The sequence below is a fragment of the Scomber japonicus genome, chromosome 2 (genome assembly GCF_027409825.1).
Source record: "Scomber japonicus isolate fScoJap1 chromosome 2, fScoJap1.pri, whole genome shotgun sequence".
Taxonomy (NCBI): Eukaryota; Metazoa; Chordata; class Actinopteri; order Scombriformes; family Scombridae; genus Scomber; species Scomber japonicus.
In genome coordinates this window covers 29,570,159-29,597,837 of record NC_070579.1, presented here as the reverse complement: position 1 = coordinate 29,597,837, position 27,679 = coordinate 29,570,159, and the positions used below count along the sequence as shown (strand labels likewise).

The window sequence follows — 27,679 nt, the reverse complement described above, 5'->3', positions numbered from 1 at the left end:
GCTGTGACATACATTGATGTTTTACGTCAGTAGCCGTAAAGCTCGATGCGTTGGTTGCCATGGGAGACGCAAATGTCGGAAGTAAATCCCACTGCTCACCGTTGTTGTTTTACCTGCTCTTACTAAACGTTAAAACACTTTTATCTCTTTTCTTTTCTGCTTTTGTTTCTGAGCCGTGCTCGACCTGCTGACGAGGTAAACAACACATTCAGTAGCTGTTAGCTGTACACACTTACATTGAATGTTATATTAGCTGATAGCTAACATGAGAGTTGAAGCTAAACAAGACATTTAAAACTGTGTGAATTGTTAATTATTATTACTTAAACCTAAATGGCACATAGCATGACGCTGGAGTTCAGGTCCGGGTCTGGGTTAAGGGGAAAGTTAAGCGAACCAAAGCTTAAATAATAACATTTAGCGGCTCATGGTAGCAAATGTCTAAACGCTGTTTAAACCCACTTTTAGATGTGTGAAATCTTTATTCAGTTAGTGAAAACAGAAAAAAGGGCGATTTCACTGCTTTTTTCCCCTATCCAAACTACATTAGACCAGGCCCCATATAGACCAAGCCACTACTCTTGAATTCATCAAATGTGGGCTAGATTAACAAGGAGACTTCCCATTATTTCTCCTTTCTACATCACTAAAACTTGTCAACTCTGGCCTAGATTATTCTTATTAATATTTGACAAGTATAAGTGAAGTGTTTTTTGAATGAGGGAAATCACCATTTTTCTTTTATCTTAAGCAAAATAAAGGTTTCACAAATCTGAAAGTGGGTCGTTGCTGCTGCTGCTACTACTGCTGCTTTAGATTCTGTCACTCAACTTTAATGACTTCAATGAATGAATCCCCCGTTAACTTTCAGGTAGTAAAACTCCATGAGTCGCAGTCGGAACCCAAACCCTCCCCGGGGTCAAGGGGCAGCGAGAGCCAAACAGGTAACACCCCTCACATCTGATTATAGGAAGAAGTAAGAATGATTTGTACCTCTAGTTGTCAACACCAGAAATGATTCAGCAGCTCTCTCCATGTCGTTCATGGTCTGTCTCAGATGGGGCTGTTGCTTGACCTGTCGCCGGATGGAGGGATGGATGATGATGGGAATGATGAAGAGCTGGAAGCAGAGCTGCTCAGTCTGATGGGAGGTGGAGGAGGAAGATCACAAGGGAAGAAGGGTGAAGGCAGAGGTGAGAACGACAAGACTTTTCATTTTCTTCATTTTCATAGTGTAAGCCAAAGTTTCTCCTTGTCTCACCCATATGCTACTGTCATTCATTTACTTGTCATATGTTCAGTTCCTGTTCCCATGACTGAAATAGAGCGGATGGCAGCTCTTTGTATGAAAGACCTGGATACTGAGGATATCGGGGATGAAGATTTGGATGATGAAGATTTGCTGGTAACACACACACCCTTTTTATGCCTGCTAGAGCTGAAAAAATAGTTGATTAAAATTAATTTGCAGTTTCTTTGGGGTATGTTTGCCTTAATTGGACGGTGAAAAGTGAAGTGACTGACAGGAAACTAGGGGACAGTGATGGGTGTGACATGCAACAAGGGTCCCTAGTTGGAATCAAAGCAGGAAAATAGCAGTTATGTGGCATACACATTTTTGTTTCATTCATTTTATATAATACCAAAAAAAAAGCCAATGAATACATTTGAGTTTTGGACTTTAGTCGGACAAAACAAGCAAGTTTAAGACATCATCTTATGTTCTGACAAACTGTTGCTGACTTTTAGACTAAATGATTACCTGATTAATCAAAATTAATTTAAAGATTAATTGATAACAACATATAATTGTCAGTTGCAGCCTTAAACCCTTTATTTCACTTAGCTGTTGAATTGCTTAAAATGTTTAATGGTCTGTACTGTAAACATTTCTGTGTGTCTGTAGGCAGAATTGAATGAGGTTTTGGAGGAAGATGAGGAACAAACTCCTGCTCCCACACCTCCCGCCGTCACGCCGACTGTTCCCAAAGTGAGCGTCACGTCCCACGCTGCTCCTCATGCTTCTCCCAGTGGTGCAACTGGGGTGGAGTCCCTCCTATCTGAACGCATTGAAATGTATAAGACTGCCATTTCTAATGCTAAGGCTGCGGGGGAGACTAGCAAAGTCCGAAGATATGACCGTGGGTTAAAGGTAAAAATGGAGCAGAAAACAGGGAAACACCTCAATACGAGCTGATCCCTAAACATTTCCTTCATTCAAATCTTTTGGAATTTCTTAATAAGCTTCTTATATATTTATTCTAAAACTTTGCATATTTGTTCTCGCTAATAATTCTTATCTTTTCAACTCTAGACATTACAATCCATGTTAACATCTGTCAAGAGAGGAAAGCCAGTCAATGAAGAGGAGATCCCACCTCCTGTCGCTCTCGGTGGAAAGCCCAACGTCGCAGCTGAGCCTGAACCGATCAAGGAACGGCCAGAGCCCATGCTGATGCCCTCGCCTCCTACCAATCAGAAACCTTTGAGGGAGGCTTCGCCAGCAGCTCCCAATAATAAGCCGCTCCATCTGACCCCACCTCAAAAGCCTGCTGCTGCCATCACCCCAGGAACACCTGCCATCTCTCCACTCACCCCCAGCCAGCCTGATGCACAGCACTCAGGTACACAGACACATGATGACATACAGCATAATTAGAGGAACTCTCTCCAACTTGCCACTTTTTATCTGTTTATACATCTATGTACATGTATAAGTAAAAATGTGGTGATGTGGGTCCACTCTAACAAACACTATGAAGTAATCTGGAATGAAAAAGTCACAAATTTCATTAAATATACACTGGCACTCAAAGGGATTTAATTTATTTAATTTTTATTTATACCATTTGGGCAAAATAGCTGAAATCCTGAGGTCTAGCTTAATATATTTATTTTCCTCTACCAGAAATTAATCTTTAAAATTTGTCACACTCATTGTCTGCTCCCAGTAAACATATGCTCACTGTAGTTGCTATTTTAAGACTTGTTTGCCTTTTAACTGCTGATCAGGCAGCAGTTTTATTATTTAATTCACTAAACACCTATTTGATGACAGTCATTAGCAAAAACAAGAAGAAGCCACCACAGAATCAGTATTCCTCATTTAAAACTGTTCAGACACAGTCACACGCAGATGTCCCTGCTGTGATCCTCCTCAACTTTTAAACCAACTATTCTTTCTGTTTTGCTTTCTATTTTATTCTTCTCGCCATTCTATACAAATATACATCTATGTTTTCACTCCTTTTAGAGCTGAAACAGGCCGTGCTGTCCAGACAGAGGGAGTATAAGATGGCTGCCATACATGCCAAACAGAGCGGCGACATTGACCAGGCCAAACAACACTATCTCATTGCCAAGGTAACAGGCACAGCAACAACCTTATATCATGAATACATCTTCTTTGTGTCAGTGTAAAGTTTACAGGTCAAACTTGTGAGAAAATAATCATTTCTAATGACCTCCTCTATTTATGCAGAAGCTGGACAGCCTGGTGGAGGCAGTGGACAGAGGCCAACCAATAGATCTGAGCTCACTGCCGCCACCTCCTGGTCAGTATAATGACTCTACACAAACTACACTTTACCTAAAGTTTGAACTGTTATTTTGATTACTTACCCAACATATCCTGAAATTCTTAGGTTTTACTCAGGCTTCCTCATAGAGAACGGAGCTCCTAAAAGAGGTATCAATTTCTTGATACAGTAAATTTGATTAAAGACCGATTTAAAGAACTCACAAAAACTCCTTAAATGCTTTTTCCATTTTTTTAAATCAGTTTTGTAACTATAATCCAGTTCTTGGGTATCCAGTTGCATGAATGTCCCAAACACACATTTTTACTCAAATAGAAATGTTCTGATAAATACTGTAAGCATGTCACACGCCTGATTCCACACATGCACTATATCACAGACTCACTTCCAGCTCGTCCATTGGTCCTCGTCAGCTCACTGAATGACATTACGTTGACTTACATTTACTTGAGCTAGAGTGCCAGACAGATTATTTAAAGAAAGACTGCTAATTAAAACCATCAGAATCCATCTTCAATTTGTTTTCTTTCTTTTCTCCTGTCTTTTTCTTTCAATTCAATCCCTATGTGTTGATCATCTTCATGTCTGTCTGATCATTCACAGGAGACGTAGTAGCAGAGCACCGTGCACCTCCTCCTCCTCAGTCTTCCTCTAAACCAGCTGCCCCCGCTGCCTCTGCTGCTCCTGCTGCTGCTGCACCCACTCAGGTGGTCCCTGCCAGTAAGACTCGGGGGAACCCTGATCCTTTCTTCAACACTTAGTTAGTGTAGTGCAGGTGATTAAAACTGTATTATGTTTATTTTTTTTAATAAATAAATGTGTGTGTGTGTGTGTGTCCTGCAAAGACCTGCCTGCTCCTAGCAGTTTGGCAGAAGCCCTGCAGCAGAGGATGGACATATACAAGTCAGCAGCAGAGGGAGCCAAGAGCAAAGGAGATGACCGAAAAGCTCGCATGCACCAGCGCATTGTCAAGGTACAAACCATGCACTTAAAATTTAGTTATCGTTTAAAAAAAAAAAAAAGAAAAAAGGCAATTTTTCCAAAGGTGTTAGACAATATGTTATTGTCAGAAATTCTTAAAACAGCTATTTGCAATCCTGCATTTTTTTCGTGGTGTTTTTTTATTTCCCCAAAATACTGTGACTCACTTTATTTTGACTGGTAATACCCTCTGTAGCTGTAACCACTACTATTGCTCATTTCACTGACCAAAATAACTCACAATAAGCCCTGCGATGTTCTCTGAGGATTGTTGAAAGGAACCGTGCAGCTGAGAATGAGGTAGAGGATGAAACAAGAACAGGGAGACAAGAGCATGAAAGAGTAATAATAAATATAAAAAAAGATAATAATTATAATAAACAAAATATGTGTCTAGCTTTTTGTAGGTATGGTAGCACACTGATGACATTGATTTCCATGTGGGAGTTGGATCAGTATTGTATTGCTTCTTTGTTCTATTTTATCTTTATTTGTAAGAAAGTCACTTTTTTGGGGTTACTATAGCTATTGTTGTTTCGATTGTCTGGGGTGGGAATGGGAATATGTTGTATTTTAAGCAATTCAGGAATGCACTGTCAAAGACTAATTCTACCACTGCATGAAAGCATCTGAATGTGGAATATCCCTTTAAGTAGTGATAACAGAATAATCAGTCATCTTCTCCTCTCTCAATAGCAATACCAGGATGCTATCAGAGCTCACAAAGCCGGACGACCTGTCAGCTTGTCTGATCTACCTGTGCCTCCAGGTATGTTTCTGAATACAGGCGTTTAGCACTGGATTTTGCTTCTCAGATATACTAAGTCGATTCTGTTTGTTGCTGTTCTAGGCTGTCCACCACTCCAGGGCTCAGAGGGGGGTCAGCAGAACTTCATGGGTGTCCTGGAAACAGCAATGAAAATAGCTAATCAGGACGCAGACGCAGAAGATGAAGAAGAGGACAGTCCAAGAGAGGCTGCCAAGGTAAACAAAAAAAAATAAACAAATAAAGGCACCGCCAAATGGTCAGATAATGCAGCCAAGGAGTCGGATTGGTTACCTTTCAAACATATAAACCAAAGCTATCAATGATTTATTGTTTATCCTGCCAGCTTCTATGTTGTACTTGAATCATTATCATTGAATTAACAGTTTTCTCTTGCCTATTGCATCATCTTCATGCTCATAATCACAGTGAAGTATAATACTGTTGTAATTTACAGGAACAGTGATTTTATATTGAATATAATATATTAACTAACAGACTTAGTTTTTTAAGATGATTAAAAATATTAAATGGAGCTCACATGTCTCAAGATGTAGCAGTTTACTGTACGAGGACAATACAGGACCGTGAAATCTTGTTGTGTACTGCATTTGTCTCATGATTCTAACCCAAATATTTTCTGTCTCTGCAGCCAGCAGCACGTCCACCCTCCCAGACAGCAAAATCTCCAGCTCCTCAGGCCCCTCGAGGCTCCTCGGCTCTAAAACTGGGACTTAAAGGTGTGTTCAGATTGTGGGTTTGTGTAGCGACATGCACGTGCTCACCTGCCTGCCTTCATGTACAAAGCATTAAAGTGCTACATGAGGCAGAGTTTCACTTCTTTTTCTCTTAATTATCCTTTTAGGCCAGCAGCAAGTAGATTTCTTGTTGCTAAGACGACAGGCTTTTTTGCGTGCAGCACTGCGCTCCAAACAGATGAAGGTGAGCTGTCGACTTTTTTCTGTGTTTTTTTTCTTTTCTTTTTCTTTTCTGTAGATTGATTTCCTGCCATGTTTGTGTTCTTGTAGATACTGTTAATACAGCATGTTGTTTTATTGGAGTCTTGAACATCTGTTTCTGTTTATTGGTTCTGTGTAGGACATGACAGGAGCAGCGCAGCACCTCAGAAACGCCAAAGGACTTGACCCCATGATCAATGCTGCCAAATCTGGCCTACCTGTTGATATCACCAAGGTGTTAAATATATTCTCAATAACTAATGAAATGCAAGAAGATACAGAGCTAGTTTCCCACTTACAAACTCACAGCTGTTACGTGTGTGTGTGTGTGTGTGTGTGTGTGTGTGTGTGTGTGTGTGTGTGTGTGTGTGTGTGTGTGTGTGTGTGTGAGCGTGAGCGCAATTGAATGTGTGAGGCATGTTAACATGAAATGTGACAGAAATACAAAACAGAAGGAAGGCAACATGGAGTGAAATACAACCCATCTTCATGTTCATGGTGGTCTTACCTTCTGTATGTTTGTGTTTATTTCTCTGTGTGTATGTGTGTGTATGTGTGTGTGTGATGTGTTTCTTCCCAGTGTGATTCCATTACTATTTATATCTCATACAGTTGTCACTTGTCCCCTGTGACTTTCTTTCATTTTGCTTCATATAACTGATGAATTTCTCTCTGGCTCTGTCTCACTGTGTTTACAGAGAATATTATGCTTGTGCCTTTGTTAGTTTGTCTTCTCGTGGGTGTTCACACAAGCTTAGAAAAGGATGTTCATAATTTGATGTTCAGATTTGAGATTTTGGTGCATGCTTGATTTAGGGTTCTCAAAACTATGTTGCAAATCATAAATGAATATGTGTAAGGCTTATTATTGAAGTGGTACTCATGTATTTTGGCATAATAGCAAGTAGATAGATATTTCCACCCTTTGCCCTACACACATTTTTTGTTTATCAGCACATTTGTAATTGTCTTCTTCCTAACAGATCCCCAACGCTCCAGTCAGTGAGGATGACTATTCCATGGCTCGTTCCCGTACCTCCCCTCTCTCCCCTCGCTCCAGTGAGCAGTACCGCGGTCTCATGGATCTTGTGCGGAATCAGCACGAGGTTAGGATACACCCCTCCCTCATGCCGATGTGGATATCATACAGTAGTTGCAATTATGCCCCTAAAGCTTCTTCATCACTTTTCTAGTGGTGCAACTTTTTAAGCAGGCACATATTGAACCAAGATTGTTTTGTGTGGCTGTGATCTGTTTTCTTCACCACACTCTGTTTTGTTCTCTGTCTTCATCTATCTCCAGAAATGCCTGAACTACTCTCAGCAGACTGTAAAGACGGGCAATGTGGCTGAGGCTCTCAAGTAAGAGACATCATTTGTCTGTGTGTGTGCCTGAATTTTAGTATGACATCTGCAGTCATGTTGGAATATAAAGCTCTCTGTTCTGGTGACTCAACTTGAGCTTTATGCAGGTGTCAGTTACACTAGTGTCACATTATTTTTTAAATTAAAATTGTAATTGATCATTCGGGTATTCAATTGAATCAATTTGTTCTCACAATTAAGGATCTCTGCAATTTTTGTCAACATAAAAACATCACAGGCAGCTACCGAAAACTTCAAAACTTCTAGATCAGTTGATTCATGCACACAATAACAAATAATATGACCAAATACAATCTGCATTTACTAGAGCCCAATATATTGTCTTCAACTGCTTTTCCTCTATAACTGTCAAACACACAAAGCAGAAAAACACTCCAGTTCTCACATTTGAGAAACACATGATATTTTTACTCACTAAATGATTTTAAATATATTCTTAAATGTATTAATCAATGAATTTATGCTATTGAACTTTCATTTACTCACTTCGGCAGTGTTGTGTAGTGTGATCTCTTCATCGTAAGGCAAACAGTGTGACTCTCATGTCACACTACATATTTTACACATTTTTCAGATAGATTAACAAAACCTGTTATTGTCACATAATGATGCTCCTCAAACAAATGCAGAACTACATGCGGTGCTTTCAGCAAATACAGCTTTATGGCAAACTGTGACCGCTGCCTGTGCTGAAATCAGACCTGTGACATTTCAGGAATAAGATCTCAATATGAGAGATGTGTTAGCCTTTGTGTGTAAGGAGGATCTCTGTCTCTCCACCAGGTGTGAGAAGCTAGTCGAGGAGTCTTTGAAGAACATTGAGATACTGAAAAACGCCCACGCCAAGGGCCATCCTGTCCCCAAATGCCGCACTGAGGAGAGGACCTTCAACACCGCCAAGTCAGCAACAAACTCACAGAATACATTTGAATTCATAACAGATCATTTATCATTATATGTTCTTTCTGAGTTACTTTTTGCATTCCACAAAAACAGAAAATTTCAATACTTTTGTGGAACAGTTAATTCCCAAAATAGTCATATTCTCATTCAGTATTTATAAAACATTGTACTTGGTGATTCAAACTGTTAAAAAAAGAAAACATTTTTTTGGAGCCTTCAGCTAAAATTGGCAATGCAATTCCAAAGTAGCAGAAGTGGTTACTGGGTTTGGAGTCATATTTATGTAATAATAATAAAATTATTTTTTGGTAGATTTTTAAGTTCCTCCAAGAATTATGGCAGAACCAGCTACTAACAGACCACAACATTAGTGCAACCACACTTAATGTATTCTGCCTCCAATCAACAAGAAAGCCACTGATATCATCTTATATATAGGTAATATAATATAATATAATCTGGGTAATATAGGTAAATAAAAACGATTTAGATATATTTTGGAAACTATCACCAACACATTAAAAAAAACAGTATTTATTTAACTGTGAAATGTTTGGCTCACTTCCTATCTTGATGTCAGTTCTTTAATAGGCAATTGTTATCTTCAATAGTTATTGTTATTATTAGTGTTATTGTTATTATTATTATTATTATTATTAATTGTCTAATATCGATATACATCAAATTAATCTAGTATTTGTCAAGCTCTTATAAATTGGTCACAGCTAAAGGATGCCAACAGTTGATTTTGGTGTCAGTGTCCCATCCCAACATGAAAAATACATCAATCAATAGATCAATGGACGAATCAATAAACCTATTTTATTGTGATTTTAGGGATTTCCAATCTTCCCTGTTATGAAACACCGTGAAAGTTGTCTTTTATATTTCGTTATTTAGATTTTCACCATTTGCATCAGTCACTCATTTATGAAAACATTTTTTATAGACAAGAATAGAATTACTTTGCCCAACTAGATCTGTAGATGAGTCAGAGTGACTCACTGTGACTCACTCTGGCTCTTCTCCAGTATCATACCAAGCTTACAGCAAGGTGACTCCACCAGTGAGTCATTCAGCAGTTGGGGCTGTTTGGCTTTCATTGATGCTGACTGGTTAATGTCTGTCAGTCATAATGCTGCTTCTGAATGGTCATGACTCCTGTTTCCCCCCCCTGTAGGATCTACCCCAACCTGACACTTAATGACCTGGTATTGTACATCATCAAAGGCATCAACCTGCCAGCGCCTGCAGGTAGGCAGTTCTTTGAAATATCCTGGCAGTAAATGAGTTTAATTGAGGAAGATGGACGGCTCCGCAATTGGCTTCAAGTTGTGATGGAGAGGAGGATATCAAATAAACTCCTGACCACCCCCACCCCCCTCCATCTCCTACTAGACAAACAACGGAGCACTTTCTCTAACAGACTGGTCCAGACTCACTGTCACAAGGACTGATACAGGAAATCAATCTTGCCCTAAGCAATTACTCTCTACTACAACACCTCACCTCTCAGCTTTATAGCTTCTGTCACAACTTTACACACTTGTCTAATGTTCATAGTATGTTATCATATGTTTATATTATTATATTTATAGTGTATGCTAAGGTTGTATCTATCATCTACCTACCTAAACATTCATCCATCCAATTAAGTACACTAACACCGACATCTCTCTCTTCAGGTGTCTCACCTAACGATCTGGATGCCAGTGTGAAGTTTGAGTTTCCTTTTCCCAGTTCGGTAAAAAATGTTCACACTCAAAGAGGAGATTATGAACATTTGACTCTATTTATATCTAGATGTGTTTTAATTCATTCATTTGTGTATATGTGTGTGTGTGTGTGTGTGTGTGTGTGTGTGTGTGTGTGTGTGTGTGTGTGTGTGTGTGTGTGTGTGTGTAGGAGGAGGCACAGAGAGACAAAACCAGCACAGTAAAGAACACAAACAGTCCAGAGTTCAAAGAGCAGTTCAAACTGAACATCAACCGGACACACAGAGGCTTCAAACGAGTTGTGCAGTCCAAAGGCGTCAAGTTTGAAATCATCCACAAGGGGTAAAAACCTTGTAGAGAGCCAGTAGTAGCTACCTTGTTTATCTGTTTGATTTATGTTATAAATGTAATGTGTGTTGTACCTTCATCAGTTGCATTCTCCTCTACTGTGTTTCTAGAGGCCTCTTTAAAACAGACAAAGTAGTGGGCACAGCTCACCTGAAGCTAGACGCTCTAGAAAACCACTGTGACATCAGAGAGATCATAGAGGCGAGTGGTAATCACATGTCAACACAAACTATATACACAAGCACACAGTAGATCTATCTAACAGTGTGTGCGTGTCTCTCAGGTGATGGATGGACGTAAACCCACAGGTGGCAAGCTGGAGGTGAAGGTGAAGGTCAGAGAGCCTTTATCATCAGTCGATCTCCAGCCAGTGACGGAGAAGTGGCTGGTTCTTGAACCGGTCTCACCCCTTTCTCCTCCAGAGAGGCAAAAGGATCGGGTGAGTAGATGACCTGCATGTACTATATGTGAGTGGCAGTTAGGAGCTTCTTTGCTGAACACTGAGCCTCTGTGCCATTTTAAAAACTACACATACTGTAAATGTCAGGACACAAGATACTGTTAAGGGGGCAGTACGCTACAACCGAAATACTTGACAGATCTTCAAAGCGCATCTGATATGTGACCCAACACCTTTTTATGGCGTTTAAATTTTTGTAATGTTCTGAATTCAACAATCATGGCCACCTCACGCAGCGATCGAACATGAGCAGGATTTTAGCATTTTCTTTTTTTCAGGCTTTGCAGAATTACCTCTGGCTCTTTTCATGTGTTCAACCAAACAGTATGAAAGCTATGTAGGAGAGACTGTAGCTATCCAAACTTAAGCAATTATTGCATCTCATCTCTCTCTGATAGCAGGTTTTTCTCCACACCTTCAGTATGGGCGTTCAGAACAGCTATAAACTTGTTAGACTAGTTTCAAGCAAAACAATCAACCGCCTCAGTTAGGACATGCACTGCTGCCCTTTGAATACTTACTGTCATCCTGTAGTCCCTTTGAGCACGGCCCGTAAAGGCAGTAGAACAAAAATCATACAATACTGGGTCAAAATGATTGTGACTCTGCCAGCACACTGATGTCTGTGTGTGTGTGTGTGTGTTTGTGTGTGTGTATGTTCGAACCAGGCTCCATCTCCTCGATCTAAACCCAGACATGAAGCAAACAGCCGGAGCGGTCATCCCAACAACTCTCCTCCGCAGTACAAACTCCACAGCTTCAGTCTCCTCAACTACGACAGGGAGCGGCTGGAGAGAAAGGTATTTGTTTGTTTGTGTGTACATGTGTGTGTTCAGTCCTCTAATGCTTGTAACGACCCAAAGGCGCAAAGGTCTCGTCAGTCATTTATACACCTGTCTCGCTCAGATTGCAGAATACCGAAAGAACCGACGGGATCCCCCACCTGACCTCATCCATCAACACAAAGAGGTCACACACAGACTGCAGTGGCAGAAAGCACAGCTGGAGCGAGCCTCTCCTGCTCTGCTAACAGGTAAAACACACACACGAAAACATATACGAGTACATTACTCTGGCGTGTGTATATTAACCCACATTATTCTACATAATGTACGCAGAGTATGAAAATGTTCTACGGCGCTTCACCCAAGGTCTCGCTGATTCTGTGAAGAAATACTCGAGCCAAGGCAACAGGGTGAGCTAAGGGTCATGGGTCAGCTGCTCATCGAATGTGATTGCTGCTGCTCGCTTGTGTGTCTGTGTACGTGTTGTGTGTTATTATAAATAGTTTCCATACTTTTTCCTTTTTATAGGAAGCTGCCAAGGATGCTCTGGGCAGGTTGAAGATGGTAGAGAATGAGGTGACTGCTGCTATGTTCTGTCAATATAGAACATTTATCATTTTCATGTGTGTTTATACTATGTGTTTTATATATATATTTGTTTTTTATCTTCTTTAGCTGGAATCACTGACAAGGAAACGTACTGGATAAGAGGAGCGAAGAGAGCAGAGACTTGGCTGGAGTACTGTTATATCATTTCTGTCTCTCTTTCTGTCTCTCACATACACACTCATATACAAACACTACAGCCGGTTCCTTCAAGCACCTTTAGCATGATTCTATGCTGCTTATGTCCATGACAGCTGCATGAAACTACCTGCTAATTCTGTCTGTTGACTAGACAACTTAACATGTGGCACTTGTGGTTTGTTGCCAGCCACAATAATTAAAACAAATCTGCGACTACAAAGGGACACAAAAATGAAAGCGAGCATTAAAACGTGTTAAAAAGCAAAGGGAGACGCAGGATTATTTGCACTTAAACAAGACGAGCAATGCAGAAAACTGCTGCTTTATAGAGTTTTCCTTTTACTCTGTTAACTGCTTTCTTCTATTCCCATTTTTCCTTTGAGAGTTGTTGGTGAAGAGATCTGTCAGAAGATTTTACATTTGACAGTCTTTTGGTGTCTGTAGATGACCAAAAATATGTGTGTGCGTGTGTGTTTGTGTATGTGCTCTGAAGTGTGTTTAACCAATGGACTGAGGTGTTTTTAACCCCTTTTCCCATATTTTATATGTGTAATGAGCTTAATCTAATCTGTCTGCTCCAGTGTTCCCAGATTACAGTAATCTGCTCCATTTGGAGTGGTGTGATATGGGAATAAAAAAACGGGGCTTCGGGGCGCAGCAGCCTACATCCCATAATGAGGGATTAGTGTTTTTGTGTCACCAAGGAGACGACTAGATCAGACGTAGAGTCGCCTTTGGGGTTGGGGAGGGGAGGTGTTAACAGCGTGCCATGAATGTGGTGGAAGCTTAGCTCTGCTAAAGGATTGCTTCTTCTTCTTCTTCATCAGCTATTTCCTCTTTGTTGTCTTCTTCATCTTCACTTTCTTCACACTAATTCCTTTACATATATTCAGAGATTATTCAGAGTCTCCAGTAATAGGCTGCCCTGTATGGATTTTCTCTAAACTCTTGAACAATGTGGTGAATTGTGCTGTCAATTAGAAAATAATTAACAGCAGCTGCATCAGTGCAGCATTTTCCACGTTGATCTATGAGGTTTAATAAAACAGATTCTGTCCCACCGAGCTCTCCAATGGCAGCACAGTGGGCGCTGAACAGTCTGTCCACAGGAAGATAACCCAATATGTGTCAGTATAGCTGGCTAATTGCTCATTTCTATTTCTGTTCCCCCATAGACATCCCTGTCACTCCTTTCTACCTGACACTTTAAAGGACAAAATTCAGGTCCAGTAAAACTTTTTTAAGAAGTGTATTTCAGCTGAGGCACCTTGAAATTCATAAATCACTACAACAGCAGCAAATGTACAAAAACAGACACATGTGTTATAGTTCAGCCATATGTTCTCTGTATGATCCGTTTCATACTCTGGACAGATGTTTGACAACCTGACAGATTGTGTCAATGTAGATCCATGTTGATTGCAAACAGCCAAGATGTAGCAGACTACATAAAATGAGCCTTACTGCATATTTGACCCTTGAATGTGGATGATGTCCGTTAACTCCACTAATAGTTTTTTTTTGGTCACGTGACAGAGCAGAGAATCATGTGTTTGTCCTAATCCACCCACTGCCTCACTCCATTAGCAAATAATCCTGGTTAAAGTTGACCTGATATGGCCCTCCATAGTCTGTGGTGAATTTATGTAACACCCCTCCCCCTGTTTTCTTTATCATAAGAGGATATCTTCTGACTCTTTATAAGTGCTACATTTTGGTGCTTTGACCAGATGATTTTTTATTGAAATATAAACTATCTTAATATGAGATGAAATTTAACAAACTTTATCTGTGGCTTTTTAGCTCCTGAACTATAAATCGTTTACACTTATATTTTGTTGACAATTTTTCAATTCACGCAATATTGTTTCATATTTCTTTGTATGTATTTTTTCCTACTGTTCCAGGCAGCAATTTTCTTCCATTCATTTCCACGCACTAATCAATTAGCAGACTCTTGACTCCTGCTTGAGTTTGAGCCAAACATTTGGCTCTTCAAGTTGTGTAATCAATCTGTCAGTCAAGGCTGCATTAATGTTTGTCACTACTGTATTATGCAGTTTAAATGCAGATTTATTTGCAAAGCTCTGCAGTAACAATAAATATTAAGGGAATGTAACTGACAAAAATGATGCCGACACAAATTCCTTCACCATTCCACTAATTGCACAACAGACACTACAGTTGGGAAATTAATGGCTACGTTAAAAACGGCACAAAATATTATTACTGTTGTTGCTAATAACAATTCCTTTTTTTTTTCTTTAAACACACAAGGGCATCTTCAGATTGCTTCTTTTTTTTTTTCAAGACGAGCAATTAAAACCCCAAAATATTCAGACAGAGACAAAGACAAGCAACACATCCTCACACTTTAGAAGCAGGGGGCAGACAATGTTTGGTATTTTTGCTTTAAAAAAATGACAAATGAGTAATTGATTATCATTAACATTTTTATAATACAGCAACATGGTTTGCGGCTGTGAAGTAAACTGTGATTTGTAGTAAAAGGACTAAAAATGTAAAACCATTGGTATGAAGCATAAGAAATCCAATTCTGATTTGAACTGAAATCAATTAAAAAGCGACTGCCACTGCGTAGCTCTGATATTACTGTGGGTTTCAGCACTCGCACTAAAAGCACGCACACAAACTGAAACTATAGAGCACTCCTTTCATTCACCCCAAAGCTTTAACCCGGCATCACCTTAGTCACACTAACGCACACAAACACTCCTGTCACATCACCCCACTCCTCCAGTAACCTCCTGGCCTTTGAGGCTGTCCTGTTGTCATGGAGACAAGCTCATCAGCATTCAGTGTGGTAGTTGGGTGGTCAGTGCCGGGCAGAGGGACATATTGTTAAAGTTTGTCCTGCTGGTGACTCACACTCCTCTCCCGCATATACAACATACCACACACACACTCCCTCTCACTCGCGCTTTCTTTTAAAAAAAAAATCCTTCTCTGTATCTGGCTGCACTCCATTTAAAAAGGAGAAAGTTTGGTGGTTTGTGAATCATTATTGTTGATATTTCTGTTTGGTTCAGCTGCAGTATATTTATTCTTCTGGGCTTAGGAGAATACTATTGTTTAATCTATGACATTTTTTTAATCTGTTGAGTCATGTAAGGGCAATCAATATAAATGTCATATTTATATGCAGTATATAACCAGCATCATATGCTCTGTCTCTATTTTTAAGTGTAAGTCATGATGATTTGTGCAGCTCAAAGTGGGAATGTATGAAGGCCTGATTGTTTAGGCTTTATTATCCTATGTAAGAGGTTGGTGTTAACATGAATAAAATGGTGAAACAGCACTGGGTTTGTGTCATTATTGAGCTGTTGTACCAGATGTTTCTCATTACAAGCATTTCCCTTAAATCATGAGAATTGCTCATAAACATAATATTAAACTGATAACATCTTTTTAAAGTCTGCTACAGAATATTAGCATTACCTCTGTCTGTAGTCTCAGAGACCCCAGAAAAGGATTTAAATACTATGGGGTTTCATTTGATCTATATCTGTGATTAGTTTTAATATCTTTTTATGCAGCATTACTCCTCCCAAACCTGAAAAAGTGTGTATACATGCACAAATTTGCACTCTTGTGCAAATATGTGTTACAAGTCTTGCAAACACAGGGGCGGGTCTCCACACACTGCTTTTTGTGTAGAAGATCTCAAACAAAAAGAGCATATTTGTTCATGCAAAGCCAACATAAAACATTAAATATGTGTATTTGGTGTAAATAATGCTAGAGATTACCTTTTGGCGCCATCAAATGAGCTTGTTTAGTTTGTGGTTACCAATGCAATACTTTTCTACACATTACTGCGATTTAAAAAAAGATCAGTGAAAAAGAAAGAAACAGTATTTGATGGATAATATCGGTGGTTTTGCTATAATTCAATCACATGCATTAGTGAGGTGCATGTGGGGGGCCCCAACAATGACAAAGACAAAGTAAAGACAAAACACAAGGAGTAAAACAATAAAATCTCAGACCAAAATAGACATATTTTTGCAGACAAGGCTTGCAGTTTTTTGGGGGAGGCTTGAGGCTTTGGTGTTATGCTAATAATGCATTTGAATGAGAAATTTCCCCTGACAAAGGGGGGAAAGATAAGGGGGGGATGGTGCACAGAAAGGCAGAAACAGCGGAGGGAGTCTTGATACATTTGGACACCCGGCGACAGTAGGTGGGCGTGGACAGAGAAGCGAGGGCTTCCTGCTCGGAGGACACGTGGTTCCTGCCTGTCAGTGTGTGAAGGTTTCCAGCCCTCCTCTCACTCCTCTCTCTCCCCCTTTTATCCTCCCGTACAATACAGCAGACCTTCTCCTCTCTTTTTTACTCCGTCCGTCCCACCCGCACCTCCTTCTCCCTCTCTCCTCCTCCTGCTACACTTTTCCTGCTTTTTTTTTTGTCTCTCTTTCTCTTTGAAACGGCTCCCGGGACTGCCGACAGCCAGGCCGCGGTCACTTCAGCGTGTATCCGTTCAGGAAGAGACAGAGTGTGTGTGTGAGTGCGTGTGTGTGTGCATGTGTGGGAAAGTGTGTGTGTGTGAGAGAGAGAGTGTGTGTGTGTGAGTGAGTGCGTGTGTGTGCGCACCCCGCCCGCAACCGGCCCATCCGTGTTATTTTTTTTACCCCACCATCCCACCTCCGCTTTTCGGTCATGACGCTGGAAGCGATCCGCTACCGGGCCGGGTCTCTGCAGATCCTCAACCAGCTGCTGCTGCCTCACCAGACCGTTTACGACGAGATCCGCTCGGTGCAGGACGCTTACGAGGCCATCAAGTCCATGAAGGTAAAGAGCAGGACTCTCTGTTCCACCATCACCCCCCTCCTCCTCCTCCTCCTCCTTTTCGCTCCGAGATTTCACCCACTTCCACGACGTCCTGCATGCCCCCCGCCGCCTGTGCGCTTATTCCCGTCGTGCATGTGTGTTGGTGTCGGGGGTCTTTTGTGCTCTCACCGCTGCATGCATGTGTTACCATATGCCTGCCGCGCTCCCGTTGTCGGCCTGTATTTTTGTTTTGGATGCACCTGCAGCAACCCACCTGATTCTCTACCCCCTCCTCCCCAAAAAAAACATTCTTAATTTATAGTTTTCACATTATCATGTACAAGCGCGACTGACTAGGTATCTGCACACAGCCACCCACCCATGAAATGTGCCCCCCTCCTCCTCTTTCTTTGGGAGAGATTATTGATGAATTATTAATGACCTTTGCCAGGGTTTTTGTTCGCGTTTTGGTCTTGTGCTGCACTCAGCAGTGACACCTCCTCTTGATTTATCTCTCCATACCTGAAGCCCTGACTGATTTATAAAATAAATAAATAAAAGGTAATTAGACAGTTGTTTTAAGTTCACGTTTCTAGATGTTAACTTGTTAAGGCTGCATGGATGCTCACTCTTTTGTCTTCCCAGTTACACACTCACAGCTGCTCCACGTTGGGTCCTCTCTGTGTGTGTGTGTGTGAGTGTGTCAGAGTGAAGGAATGTGCCATAAGCAGAGAGGATGATGTCATGATAATGGAGCCTAATGGTAGAGAGAGAAATGACTCCCAACACAGAGATGATATCATTTCAGTCAAAGCTGTCGTGACAACTTTTGGCTCAGTGATCACCCACTTGCTTCAAACTCAGTAATGGAGAGAGAGTGATTGATTACCCTTCTTAAGTAGCAAAGGGAGAAAGAGAGAGAGAGCTGCTAGAAGGTGGTATAGAAACCAGAGGAGGAGGCCCATGATGTGATGATGACTTTCCCCTGTCCTCCCTTCACCTCCTCCAGGTGCGAGGAGCCCCGGCCATCGCCATCGTCGGCTGCCTCAGCCTGGCTGTGGAGCTGCGAGCCGGAGCCGGCGGTGACGACCCTGTGACCTTCATCAGAGAGTCTCTCTGTCAGCTGACCTCAGCCAGGCCCACCGCTGTCAACATGGGCCGCGCCGCTCGTGAGCTGATGGAGTTTGCTGAGAACGAGAGCATGGAGAAGAACTCGGAGCAGCTCAGAGAAAGGTGAGCTGGTTAGAGGGAGGTGATGGCCTCAGATCTAAGGCCAGTTTAACAACCAGGGAGCTGTAAAGGGTCCCAATGGCCACAGACTCATGGTTTGTGGTCATTTTGTTAATTGGAAACATGTGCGTGGGAATGTCTTGCCTACTTGTGCCAAAATTACCACGTTGCATATTTCTAAATATATTTGTTTAAGTAAGTTACCACAAACATGTGTTATTAGAGGCCTACAGTAAGTTTTTTTCGTCAGTGTGCACAGCACCAGTAATTTAGTTACAGGTACACTGTGGAGGTTTTGATCAATAGTAGCAGTGTGGAGTGTGACACCACCATGAAGAGCAGAGATGTGAATTGTGAATAAACATGAATATAAACAGTGCAAGCTTAAAACTTTTCAGAGGAAAAAAAACATGCAAATGTTCAGGATGTAAATGCATTTGCATTTGAAAAACATCTGTTAGACCTCCAGGATATATAACAAACACACACACACACACACACACCCACACGCACACACACACAAACAGTGGGTATTGGCGCAACATGTTAAATGTAAACAGAAACTTTGTTGGTTTTCTAGATGGACACTTGCATATGTAACTAGTCATATCAGCAAAATCTTGAACTGTAAATTGAGATGTACACTTTTGATACCAAGTTTGTTGCCCTAGTACTTCCTCTTCAAACACCAGCTGCAGGTGAAATGTGAAAAAATGTGAAAGCCCATATTTAGTTTAAATTTGGGGAAATTGTTGTCGGAGCAGGAATTGATGGATGAGAGAGAAGAGGAAAATACAGCAGTTATTGGAGAGGTGCTGACCATGATGAAAGGGCAGGTGTAAAGGAAGGCAGTCAGAGCAGGACAGATAACAGCAGATATCTTGATGTGACATATCTGAATTATTGAATAATTCGGAGAGGGAAAAAGTTGGATGGGTGCTTCTGTATTTTAGGGAGATTGAATGGCTCACGCAAATGGTGACGAAAACAGAGTCAAAATAACCCACTCCTGGTCACTCTGGTGCTAAATTAGACGCAGACATGGTAGTGATTGTGGATAACTAGTATAATGTTCCTCATCAACATGAGGGATGCCTAGCATAGATAATGGTTCTACTCAGGTTGTCCGGGTCCGAGATGTTGGTGCGTTCAAGTTGTACTTGGAAGTCGAAATATCCAAGTTCCCAGTCAGATATTTCAACTGTAACGCCCCCTGAAGTCAGATTTCCAACTCAGAAGGTTGGACGTACCCCACCAGCCCCGAACTCAAAATCCAAGATGGCTGCCCCGTGTATTAACAGTTTGAAAGTTGTAGTAATATCATATGTATTAACAGTTTTGTCTTGTTTGTGTCTCATTAAATCATTTGTACACACAGCACTGTCCAACGTCTATCTGCGGACATGTTGCTGCAATGTTTTTATGAGCAAAATACAGCGGGTTAGGGTTAGGGTTGCCTTTTAATCAACTGGTGTTGCTATCAGAGGCTAACCTGGCTAGAACTAGTTTTCTGACTAGCAGAATAGTGATGACGCACTTCCTTGTGGTCTTCATTTGCTAGCTAACGTTAATTAGCTAACGAGACTAGCAAAGTAATCTAACTTAAAAGAACCTTGTCGAAATCAATTGCTCAATAATTTCAAATGAACGTTACAGCATTTAAATAACATAACCTTTGTATTATGAATTCTATTTATTAGGAGTTAGTCTTGCTGTGGAGAATTTATCCGTTTTTCAGGTAACATAAGACAACTTACTATTGACTAGTTAATAGTTATACTTCAACTTGACTTACACAGTAGTAGTTTAACAGCTGTTTATATTTGAGATAATTACCCATCTTTTAATTGCACTTTGTGCCCATGAAAACACGGTAGCTAATGTCACATGTTTTTCTAAATTGAGGCATGAGTTAACTATTTTTAAAACATTTTTTCAAAAGCGTATATCATTGAGCTCACACAATACACTAGAACGTGTTGGTTTATCTGGCTTTAATTTAAAAAACAAATTAAAAAAACAACAAAATGATATTAGTTTTTACCATTTAATTTCAAAGAGATAATGATGGGAACATTTCTACACTGATTTAAACACTACTTGATAAGTAGTGTGTATCACAACCTCACCATCACCTCCACAAATCCTGAGAGCAGGAAGGGTTTGTGGGTTTGTGCGTTGAATTTTTTGTTGTACTTTTTCTAATAAATAATAGAGCACCTCATGTCCCAGACTGCAGCAGTACATTTATGTCCAGCACAGAATTAAATATAGAATTTAAAAATAAGGTTCTGTGTACAGATGGGTCACTGTGTGTACATTATTTTAAAAAAAACGACATTAAGATACTCTATGGTATTAAACATATCTATTTGGATATTAGAATATGTATATGTATAGAAAGATTGGATTGGGTTTTTATTGTTAGATAAATATTGGCTTTAATATTTGTTGTAATAAATTAGTCCCAGACTGCAGTATGGCATTTATGCACAGCACAGAATGAATTCAATATAGAATTTAATACATAAATAATAATGTGTCTATAATAAACATATTAGACTTTTTCTTATACAAAAATATGGCAGCCTGCAGCACAAACACATGGTATCTGTACACTTTCTGACATAAAGCCACTCATAATGTGTGACATCATCTGTAAATGCAGGACCCTGAGCTGATCTGGTACCTACAACAGAAATTATTTCTCAACAGACACAGTTTATTCTCCGCAACATAAAATGCAATCATCTTTTGTGGCACACTGATTTACAATTAATCACATTACTCCCCTAAAGACAGTTACATAGAATCTCAGGTTTCAATACACAATTCACTCCAACTCTCCCTTGAAACGTCAAAAGAAGAACATATTCAGTAATCTGACAAATACATCTTAAAATATAACACATCACATGCACACTCCAAAACACATACTGGCATACAAAGCTTTCCCCCTTGAGCTGCCAAGCAAGGTGAGACACCACCAATGCCACGATTGTCTCAGCTGCAGCACCTTGCACTAGAAATATCCCCAACAACAGAAATCATGGATCACTTTTTAAAAACTGAATTTGTAGCAGTTAAAAGGCTTTGTGTCTTGACAGTAAACTACTTGGAATATATCATGAGCAGTAAATGTGGTGCTGGATGATGAATTTTGCCTGCTATAACTCAGCATAGCTGATGCTGAAGAGTGACCGTGGAGTGATGTAGGGGGAAGAAGGACCTATCAGGGACACATGGTTGATTTTTATGCCTCCACGCTGGAGACCTCCATATCTGAAGCTACAACTTTGAGTTCATTCAGAATCAGCTTCATTGACCAAAGCATGTGAAAATATATGGAAAATACACTTAATGCCTTTTATTATATTCCTTCAGAGTCTTCACTATAAATATTATATGAGCATGGAAGGCATGGATGAAAACTGCAACTTGACTAGTTGGTGGAGGCAAACAACCTCATGGCAATATTTTTATGGTTCTTGAAACTTGGTGTGCCAGTTGAACTGTGGGCCAGTCTCTAAGATTAATACATACACTTTATTGCAAATTACTTCAACAGTGACTAAAAAGTAGGAATGGAGCAAGAACAACAAATTGATACAAGTGATGAGAGTGTAAGAAAAGGGGGACATAAGGAAAAATGTGATAGAGCAACCGTAGAAGAGCAGAGGCAGAGATGAGCTGAAAACCTCACATTATGAGACATGATTATGGATGTGAGAAATGGAGAGAGTGTCTGTAACTGAGTATCAGAGGAATGGGAGTCAGTATAAACACAAACATGCCGGCACATTGTAACTGCAGACTTGATAGACACCTCCTCTTCTCTTTTCCCACCTCTTGTTGCCCCCCTTCCTACAGTGTAATTGCCTGGATCGAAGACATGCTGGAGCGTGACGTCAATGACAACAAGAAAATTGGTAACTATGGCGCCCAGCATATCCTGTCTGGCGTCCCGAGGGACTCTGTGACCATCCTCACACACTGCAACACCGGCTCGCTTGCCACAGCTGGATACGGGACCGCGCTGGGTGAGACTGGGAGCTGTGGGTGTGAATGAGAAAAGAGGGTGACTGTTAAAATATGGCAGTGTAACTATAACTGTGTGTGTGTGTCTAGGTGTGGTGCGAAGCCTCCACGGGCTGGGCAGGCTGAAGCGGGTGTACTGCACGGAGACAAGGCCTTACAACCAGGGATCCAGACTGACAGCATATGAGGCGGTAGCAGAGGGAATCCCCGCTACACTCATCACAGACAGCATGGCTGCCCTCACCATGAGAGAAATGAACATCACAGGTGTGTTTGTCTCCTCTTCTCTTTCCTACATTTATTCAAACACTTCCTCTCTGGTTCTTAACACCCTCTCTCTGTCATGTCCTCCCTTTTAAGCTGTGGTGGTGGGCGCAGACAGGGTGGTTGCCAACGGTGACACAGCCAACAAGGTGGGCACGTACCAGCTGGCCATCGCTGCAAAGCACCATGGGATTCCCTTCTATGTGGCCGCACCGAGCACATCGTGCGACCTGAGCCTGGAGAGTGGCAGGGACATCATCATCGAAGTACGCCCTCCTGAGGAACTCACCAGTATAAATGGAGTCCCCATTGCTGCCCCGGGTAAGACGTCTGGGATGCTGTTTTTTAGAAGAGTTGCAAAAGTGTTTTTAAAAGTGTAAAACGACAGAATATAAAAATCTGTGACTTCAGTAGAGGATGGTCAGCAAGGGGGAGAATTTCAGGCCACATGGATGAGCATGACCTAGTTCCAGTGTCCGCCCTAAGCCCTAATCACTGACCCCTCGGACTTTAACTGGCGTCACATCAGCGCCAGAGTGAAGGAATGAGCAAAGGCTCTGAACACTTCATGAGGAGTGGGGCAGCCACACGTTACCTGTGCAGAGGCCATAACAGTGTGGCCCGTTTTATAAAGTGCACATGAGACTTTAGAACTATTTTGCTGTTTACATCCACCGCCTTAATGCTTTTATGAGACTGTGAGAGTAGAGAGATGACAAGTAATCAGGATAGAGAGAGGCGGGATAGAGCTGCAACGATTAGTCGGTCAACATAAGAACAATCAGAAACAAATCAATTAATTGTTCATAAGCAAAAATGCCAAAACATAGCTGTTTTCATCCTCTCATAAGTGATAATTTAATACTTTCCTTTGTCATGATATTAAACTGAATATCTTTTTGATTTTGGACTGTTGATCGGACAAAAAAAAAAGAGATCTGAAGATTGCCTTTGACTCTGGGAAATTTAAATGTTTCACTATGTATGACATTTTATAGACCAAAAGATTTGAGACAATAATGGTCAGAGTAATTAATAATGAAAGTCTTTGTTAGTCTGCAGCACTAATGTGGAATGACATGCAACAAAGGTCACAGGCCAGATTCAAACAGTTCATCATCAGTGCTTTGAACCCCAGGAACTTCACGCTGTGCCCTGCCATTATTTTTAATAGTAAAATGCAATGAATTGTGGTTAAGTCCCTCAAGCTGTTCTGCAGGCTTACAAAATGTAGAACAAAACTTCAGGCACTTTGCAGGTTTCACAGCAGGACAGACTGGTACGTCAAAGTCTGAATCTGTGGACATTGACATTTTCTCTGTGTGTTTGAGGTGAGTTTTGTGAGAGCTACGTTGAGTCATTTGATCTCTAATTACGTTACCAGAGCAGAGAGGTGCTCGGTGACATCACAGTAATTAAAATATACATTCATTTAATGAGCACACTGGCCCCTGGAGAGGAGGAGGTGTGCTGTCACATTATGTCTCTGTGTCTCTTTAACTTTCCTCTCACACTCTCTTCTCATCAGTCACATTAACAGCATTTTATAGATAACGCTGAAGTTACTCTACAGTTTTCTTACTGTTAACCACAGTAACATGCTGAGATGTAGTTGAGAACGCTGAGAGCTCTGAACTGTTATACTTAATTCCTCTGTGCCGTAGACCTCCATCACTGTCCAAAAACGACTTAAAACCACATAAATAAGCCACACTGTTGCACTCAGTGACATTTCCCTATCTTACACACACAGTGTCCTGCTGCTGTAACAGTAACTGTTTACTCCTGTTTGAGTAATGTTTGCCACAAACTACAGTGCCTTGCCTTTTTAGAAAATTACTGAGCCTTTAAAATAGGAGAGAAAGTCATTCAAGATTCATGCATAATGTATTTAATCTGTGGAAAGTGCACACAAGTAGACTCTTTCTTCTTCTTTTTTTTTTAAATGGACTCACATCAAAAAGCTTGGGAAAGATTGGACTAAGCTGACTGTAAGAAAAGGGACATACTCTTGAAACGATAAGTCATCTCACATGTATTCTTCTGTTGGTCGCAGGTATCGAGGTGTGGAACCCTGCTTTCGATGTGACCCCTCACCAGCTCATCACAGGGGGCATCATCACAGAGCTGGGAGTCTTCCTCCCCTCCGAGCTCCAGGCGGCTCTCACCGGCCGCCTTACCGCCCTCTAGAGCCCCTCCTGCTGGTCCGTGTGCGCCACTGCACCTCAACATCACACACAAAGACACTCTCATTTCAACACAGGACACACGCACAGTCATTGTCGTGGTTTCATTTAATTTTGGTAAACGCACGGTCACTGTTACATGTCAGTGATGCACAGCTGAAAAATAAGATGGACACACACACACACACACACACACACACACACACACTGCAGGGAGTCAAGCAGACACACACATATCAGATCATAGTCACTTTTGGGGACATTGCAAAGACTTACATTCATTGCCTGGAGACCTACATAATCCTAAACATAGCTTTTGTCCCCAATTGGACAAGTTGTCCTTTTATTAACTGGCCCGAAGTCTGAAATTTGTCCCCAAAAGTTGCAGATGACAAACCACATGTGCAGTCTCCCCTTTCTTTTCCATTCCTCTTTTTTTTCTCTCCATTCCTACCTTTTCCCAAGTTTTACATCTCATCTTTCATTCTCTTCTGCCACCTTTTTTCTAAATGGCTTCTGCGACAATGAATAGCGCTCAGCTGGACACCGATCCTTAAATTCTATTTGGCAAACAAATTTTACGAGTCAGTACTGAGTTAAATTTTCAGGGCTTCTTCAACTGCAGACAAAAACTACCATAGCTGTGACATGACTGATATTTCAATTTGAAAGTAGTGATTTTGATCAGCCATGGTTTCTAAAATGCTGCTACCCACTTGTAAATATACATGTCCTCATTGGTAGTGTGTACATATGTAGAAAACCAACCCCTGCTAGTAAAAATAAAGTACTGTTATTTTAACCAAATATGTGGTTATTTGAAATTACAAGCTGGCATCAAAAATGTTATATTAACATTTAACTTCTGTTTTTTCTGTGTAGATACTTTTGTAGGGGTATAATCCAAATTTATAGCTCTCAGTGAAATGAAAAAAGTTGTATTTCACTCACTTTTTACCCTGCGCGGAAAAATTTTGAACAAGCGGAATTTCTTGATGGGCCCTCGTTAGTCAGCTGAAGCCTATAACAATACATGGCTGTATTTATACCAGTTGTACTCTATCATACCATACTCTTGTATTCTCATGATGTCGATATATAAATATAGCCATACTTATTTCAGCACCATACTGATATTCACTATACTGCACTGGACACTGTAAGAATGAAGAATCAAAAAAGGGGGAAATTGGTATCATTTTCACCCAAGCAGCTCTTGCTTGAGCTGTGATGTCTGTTACATTTCTCTAATATAGATAAAGCTAATAAAGGAACAGTTCACCCGAAAATAAAAATGTGGTCATCTGCTCACTTGAACATGAGTCAAGACTTCTCTAATGTTTGTAAACCACAAAATACATGTGCAGCTTGTACTCTATGTCAGGCTAATGCCAAATTATTTTAAGTAACAAAAGTGTACAGCTCAGAAAAATGCCCCCCCCCCCAAACATTAAAATAATAACTAAAATAAATGATATTGGCATCTTTATTTCATATGTTTATATCAACAATAATTACATGTATACATGTAATATATAAAGTGTTGCTTATAGTAACAAACCCACAGAGAATTAACAGCCAACACTGCACTTTACCATCTTTCAGCTAATTGTTTTGGTTCTGCAGCCCACAACTTTGCTGTTGTGTTTCAGTCTCATCGCTCTCAGTGGTGTGGCTTCCAGCAGCAGCAGGGAGCTGTTTTCAGCAAAAATACTACTTTACCATCACCAAACTGCAGACAGATAAAGCAGTTAGCTCATAAACATAGTGGAACATTTATTGAGCCAAATATTTCCCTCAGGGATAGATGGAGACCAAAACTGCTAACAAGGAGAATAAATATTAAACTTTCTTTTGTCAGGTGGACATAAACATGACTCCAAATAAAACCTAATATTAATCTGTATGGGCAACTATTTACTGTTTAACATGTCCACCTAAACCATTTTTAAGGAAATAAAATCTTTGTTGTTTTAATAGGTTGTTTTGCTGCCCCCATGTGGTTAAAAAAAAACTCAGTAAATGCATTTCAAAAGTAATGCAAGTGTAGAGTATTTAAAGTGTTTACTATAACTGAAGTCTAAGACAGAAATATGACAATGTTTGTCCATACAAACAAAAGCTAAATAGAGTAGAGGACTCACTCTTCATTTTGGGGTGAACTATTCCTTTAATATTTGTGGGGTGTTTTCTGCAGAAAGCTGTGTGACTACAGCTGAAGGGGACACATGGCGCAATGCCTCCAACAATCAGAATGTAATACTCAACTCAGATAAACTTGCTTTTGTTAGGGCTGCGATCAGGCAACACTCCAGACACTCTGTCACGTCTTGCCTTTGTGCTTAGTTCAGGATGTGTTTCAACTGTTTGTATCAATCTCTCTTCATAAATGAAATGCTGTTTTACTCCAGACTGACTTCCATTAGAAGTACCCATACCTGTACAAGCAGACACTAAGGACTATAAAAAGTTTTTTCTCTAGAGCTATCGGGAGATATGTCTTTCCCTGTCATCCACAAATTTGTCTCTTCTTGGTCCTGGAGATGGCAGGACAGGATTGTAGATCTGTGGCAATGATC

At 40.6% G+C, this 27,679-nt stretch overlaps 2 protein-coding genes across 2 annotated transcripts; both read left to right on the top strand.

Annotated features, from left to right (window-relative positions):
* The first annotated feature begins 62 nt into the window (after positions 1 to 62).
* cc2d1a (coiled-coil and C2 domain containing 1A) lies at positions 63 to 12,606 on the top strand. The gene is made up of 28 exons (XM_053330882.1): positions 63 to 195; positions 872 to 944; positions 1,058 to 1,193; positions 1,302 to 1,405; positions 1,907 to 2,152; positions 2,315 to 2,624; positions 3,254 to 3,363; positions 3,482 to 3,554; positions 4,143 to 4,259; positions 4,385 to 4,512; positions 5,217 to 5,289; positions 5,371 to 5,504; positions 5,939 to 6,026; positions 6,152 to 6,228; positions 6,385 to 6,480; positions 7,229 to 7,351; positions 7,548 to 7,606; positions 8,414 to 8,530; positions 9,714 to 9,787; positions 10,219 to 10,277; positions 10,439 to 10,590; positions 10,707 to 10,797; positions 10,880 to 11,035; positions 11,725 to 11,856; positions 11,963 to 12,089; positions 12,175 to 12,251; positions 12,370 to 12,417; positions 12,517 to 12,606. The coding sequence occupies exons 2-28, from the start codon at positions 885 to 887 to the stop codon at positions 12,547 to 12,549; spliced, it is 3,000 nt and encodes a 999-aa protein (XP_053186857.1). The 5' UTR covers positions 63 to 195; positions 872 to 884; the 3' UTR covers positions 12,550 to 12,606.
* A 4,357-nt stretch (positions 12,607 to 16,963) lies between these two features.
* mri1 (methylthioribose-1-phosphate isomerase 1) lies at positions 16,964 to 26,652 on the top strand. The gene is made up of 6 exons (XM_053332419.1): positions 16,964 to 17,403; positions 18,392 to 18,615; positions 22,483 to 22,652; positions 22,741 to 22,917; positions 23,011 to 23,235; positions 24,971 to 26,652. The coding sequence occupies exons 1-6, from the start codon at positions 17,272 to 17,274 to the stop codon at positions 25,102 to 25,104; spliced, it is 1,062 nt and encodes a 353-aa protein (XP_053188394.1). The 5' UTR covers positions 16,964 to 17,271; the 3' UTR covers positions 25,105 to 26,652.
* The last annotated feature ends 1,027 nt before the right edge of the window (positions 26,653 to 27,679 follow it).

What these genes read in the sequence shown, in the direction of transcription:
- cc2d1a (XM_053330882.1), top strand. Translation starts at nt 885, where the DNA reads ATGAGTCGCAGTCGGAACCCAAACCCTCCCCGGGGTCAAGGGGCAGCG. An exon ending in GATATGACCGTGGGTTAAAG is followed by an intron (nt 2,153 to 2,314) that starts GTAAAAATGGAG and finishes TTTCAACTCTAG; the next exon opens with ACATTACAATCCATGTTAAC. An exon ending in GCCTGATGCACAGCACTCAG is followed by an intron (nt 2,625 to 3,253) that starts GTACACAGACAC and finishes CACTCCTTTTAG; the next exon opens with AGCTGAAACAGGCCGTGCTG.
- mri1 (XM_053332419.1), top strand. Translation starts at nt 17,272, where the DNA reads ATGACGCTGGAAGCGATCCGCTACCGGGCCGGGTCTCTGCAGATCCTC. An exon ending in TCGGAGCAGCTCAGAGAAAG is followed by an intron (nt 18,616 to 22,482) that starts GTGAGCTGGTTA and finishes CCCTTCCTACAG; the next exon opens with TGTAATTGCCTGGATCGAAG. An exon ending in TGGATACGGGACCGCGCTGG is followed by an intron (nt 22,653 to 22,740) that starts GTGAGACTGGGA and finishes GTGTGTGTCTAG; the next exon opens with GTGTGGTGCGAAGCCTCCAC.